Source organism: Eulemur rufifrons, chromosome 4 (assembly GCF_041146395.1).
Source record: "Eulemur rufifrons isolate Redbay chromosome 4, OSU_ERuf_1, whole genome shotgun sequence".
NCBI classification, from domain to species: domain Eukaryota; kingdom Metazoa; phylum Chordata; class Mammalia; order Primates; family Lemuridae; genus Eulemur; species Eulemur rufifrons.
In genome coordinates, this window is record NC_090986.1 from 40361877 (window position 1) to 40365893 (window position 4017).

At 52.8% G+C, this 4017-nt stretch overlaps 1 protein-coding gene across 1 annotated transcript; it reads left to right on the forward strand.

Moving 5' to 3' along the window:
* The first annotated feature begins 326 nt into the window (after window positions 1–326).
* KCTD12 (potassium channel tetramerization domain containing 12) lies at window positions 327–2313 on the forward strand. Its single transcript, XM_069467143.1, has one exon. It carries the CDS (start codon window positions 515–517, stop codon window positions 1496–1498), a length of 984 nt encoding a protein of 327 aa, XP_069323244.1. The 5' UTR covers window positions 327–514; the 3' UTR covers window positions 1499–2313.
* Window positions 2314–4017: the final 1704 nt, after the last annotated feature.

Consider the following 4017-nt stretch of genomic DNA (forward strand, 5'->3'; position numbering starts at 1 on the left):
CCAAGCGGCCTGTCCCGGGCTCGGTCCACTTCGGGAGAGGGAGAAAGTTGGGCGGGAGCGCGGGGCGGTGTTGGGGGGCGCGGGTGGGAGACGGGTCGCCCCCCGCGCGCGCTCGAGCCGGGGTGGAGCCAGCGGCCCAGCGCGGCGTCAGCGTTTAAGATGCAAAACGAGTCCCCACTCCCTCCCGCCCCACCCCGCCGCCGCTCCGCAGCCGCCCCCGCCTCCTGCGCGCCGCTGCGCCCCAGCCGGCGGCTCTACTTAAGCAGCGCGCGGGCCGCGACCCGGCACTCGTCTGGAGCGCGCGGGCGAGGCTGGCGGAGCGCACCGGAGCTCACGGGGGCGCACAGCCGCGCGCTCGCACCGCTCGGCTCTGCGCGGCTCTCGGCGGCTGCGGCGGCGGTCGGGGCGCAGGGCTGAGCGAGCGTCCGGGCTCCGGGGCTCTGCGAAAGGCAGCTGCGGCTCCCGAGTGCGGCCCCGCTCCCTGCCACTGCCCCGGCCCGGCCACTTCTTTGCCATGGCTCTGGCGGACAGCACACGTGGATTACCCAACGGGGGAGGCGGCGGGGGCGGCAGCGGCTCCTCGTCGTCCTCCGCGGAGCCGCCGCTCTTCCCCGATATCGTGGAGCTGAACGTGGGGGGCCAGGTGTACGTGACCCGGCGCTGCACGGTGGTGTCGGTGCCCGACTCGCTGCTCTGGCGCATGTTCACGCAGCAGCAGCCGCAGGAGCTGGCCCGGGACAGCAAAGGCCGCTTCTTTTTGGACCGGGACGGCTTCCTCTTCCGCTACATCCTGGATTACCTGCGGGACTTGCAGCTCGTGCTGCCCGACTACTTCCCCGAGCGCAGCCGGCTGCAGCGCGAGGCCGAATACTTTGAGCTGCCGGAGCTCGTGCGTCGACTCGGGGCGCCCCAGCAGCCCGGCCCGGGGCCGCCGCCACCGCAGTCGCGACGCGGGGTGCAGAAGGAGGGCTCCCTGGGCGACGAGCTACTGCCGCTCGGCTACGCGGAGCCCGAGCAGCAAGAGGGCGCCTCTGGCGGGGCGCCGTCGCCCACGCTGGAGCTGGCTAGCCGCAGCCCGTCCGGGGGCGCGGCGGGCCCGCTGCTCACGCCGTCCCAGTCGCTGGACGGCAGCCGGCGCTCTGGCTACATCACCATCGGCTACCGCGGCTCCTACACCATCGGGCGGGACGCGCAGGCGGACGCCAAGTTCCGGCGGGTGGCGCGCATCACCGTGTGCGGCAAGACGTCGCTGGCCAAGGAGGTGTTTGGGGACACCCTGAATGAGAGCCGGGACCCTGACCGGCCCCCGGAGCGCTACACCTCGCGCTATTATCTCAAGTTCAACTTCCTTGAGCAGGCCTTCGATAAGCTGTCCGACTCTGGCTTCCACATGGTGGCATGCAGCTCCACGGGCACCTGCGCCTTTGCCAGCAGCACCGACCAGAGCGAGGACAAGATCTGGACCAGCTACACCGAGTACGTCTTCTGCAGGGAGTGAGCTCCCCAGACCCCCTGGCGACTCCAGCGCCCACTCCCCCTCCTTCCTGCCCGAGAGATGATTACAGATCCTCCCGCTCTTCCTCTGACCCCTGGCTACCCTTCCCTGGTCTCTCCCTCCAGTAGTTGCTGGGCCAGACCCATCCCCATACCCCCTAGAACCTGCAGTCACAAATCCTCTGGGCCTCTTCGTGTTCTTTGGACCCCGCTAATCGAGGGAACCCAGATACGTACCCCCCATCCCACACTTCCTCTACTCCCTGCCGCAAACCGCCTCTCGCCGAGTTGGGACTTCAGTCTGGATCTGGTGGGGCAGTGTGGCCACAAAGTCACCAAGTACCTGGCAGTGATTGAATTGTTCAGAACCTGATTGGACCGTGTCCGGTGTGTAGAAGATTCCTTGAAATCTTCTCGAGCCCTGATGACTCATTCGCGGTTTAAGAGATCAGAATTGATAACACTGGGGATAGTTAGTGTTTTAAAGGGCCATTATACAGTCTTTTTGACTCTTTGAAGGCTGAATGGAAGACTGTGATCCTGAAATCAGGACCGCATGGAGGCAGTCCAGTGACTAAATGAATAAAGTTTTGAGAAGTTACAGGTAAAAGCAGGACAATCTAGTGCTGGCACAGTGAAGGATCCTATCTTTCCCATACAGAATAAAAAAGTCTTCACCTGTGGCTTAAACTTGTAGAAAGTGATCCTCCTGCCTGCGGAGGTGCCCTTTTTCATCGGCTTGTCGCCAGAAGCCCTTGGTTCCACTGGTTGACATAGCAGCCCTTACTGTCAAAAGGGAGAAAAGGGCGCTGCCCCCTAAGAGGGCAAGGCTGCCCAGGACTCCAAGACAGATGCAGGAAGACACCTAGCAGTGCTGGGAAGTAATGCACGTTGTGAGTGTTAGGAAAGTCTGTATTCTTGCAGTGAATGGCAGTAGGATCCTTAGCTCTAAGACTTGGGGGTGGGGTGGGGAGGGGAGGGAGGAAGGGTTAGGAAGGGTGGGAAGGGAGGAGCAGACATACTCATTTATTATTTGAAAGCTGGAAATTTGTACCATCCATTTGAGTACATGCACATTTTAAAAATATCAAATAATACATGCAAACATGCCAAGCATTTTATAAAGATTAGTAACAGACCTACTCTTTAACTGGCAGTTTATTGAACTTACTGTTTTGAGTCCTAAACTTAGAAATTGCTAATACTTATAGAACTTAACCAAAGAGTTACCCAGTAGGGTTTTAGTTTTTGAACTTTTATTTTCTTGTTGATTATAAATCTTGGTGTTAAAATCTATTTACTTGAGCAAAATAAGTTTGATTTTGGTTGCTTAGGCTTAAGATCTCTTATTCAAGATCCTTGTTTTCTCCAAACCCAGCAAATGTTGACTACTGGGCAAACCTGAATACCCGAAAATGCCACTTCCTTCATGCAGTTTGTTTGAAGTTAAGGTGGAATCTTTGCAAGTGGCAGAGCTACAGAAAAATATAAGCACCAAGGGCTGCCCATCTGTAGATAGCTGTAAAATGGAATATGTTTAAATGAAGGCAATGAGTACTTAAAAGTGAGCTGAGCAATAAAATGGTGTTTTAGGTAAATGCAGCAGAAACAGAAGGAGACCTGGTTGCCTTATGCCTTTACTCTTACATGGAATAAATTCCCAATGCATATGCTGTGTGCACCATAAGTGAAGGGAAACAACCCTCATTGTGCTTCATGCTGTGCGGTGTCCTTTGACTATTCTGTGATGACGGAGAAGACTTTCTATTTTGTTTTGTTTGTTTCAGCATCTTTTTCTGAAGTCTGTTTTTAAAGATTTTGTAAGAGCCATTTTCAGTATTTAGTGCTATTTTTCCTTTTTACAAATGAATCTTGTACTGTATCTTACTGTATCCATACAGCGGTTATGAATTGGAACAGTTTTATTCTTACACTCATGTGATCCAATCTGTATATACCATATATAAGCATTTTACACGAATCATTTAGTTTTTTAATTCATTTACTAATGCTATACAGTTTCCTATATTTACCCCAAGTAACTTGCATCAGATGACGTGTATACTAAAAACAACATGTTTTGATGAGTTTCTTTGTCTATGGGGAAATTGGGTTAGGAAAAAATACCTAATTGTAAAACTGAGTTTGCTCCATACTTTTTTTTGCTTGGATATTAGTTGTATGTTTAATCATGTGTCCATTAACTGTGTACTTAAAATCAAGGTACCTGTATTTTTAATCCACTAATTTTTTAAATTGGGAAAGCGAAAGATTTAAAGTCTTTATTATTAGAGTTACATTTTAAGAAAAGTAAAGTTAGTTTTATACACAAGGGCTAGTCATTGTAGGGAAAGTGGAAGCAGAAATCCAGGGAGTTGTGTTTGCTTATGTGTTGAGTTTGGTCTCAGACTAGATAATGCATCAGAACTTACCTCTGTTTCAAGCCTGGAATGATTTAGGACTGTTGCTCACTGGCCAAAAGTGAGTGTCAAAGAGATTTCCCTACCCTGTGTCGCATTTTGT

Coding starts and splice junctions, on each gene's coding strand:
- KCTD12 (XM_069467143.1), top strand. CDS start 515: ATGGCTCTGGCGGACAGCACACGTGGATTACCCAACGGGGGAGGCGGC.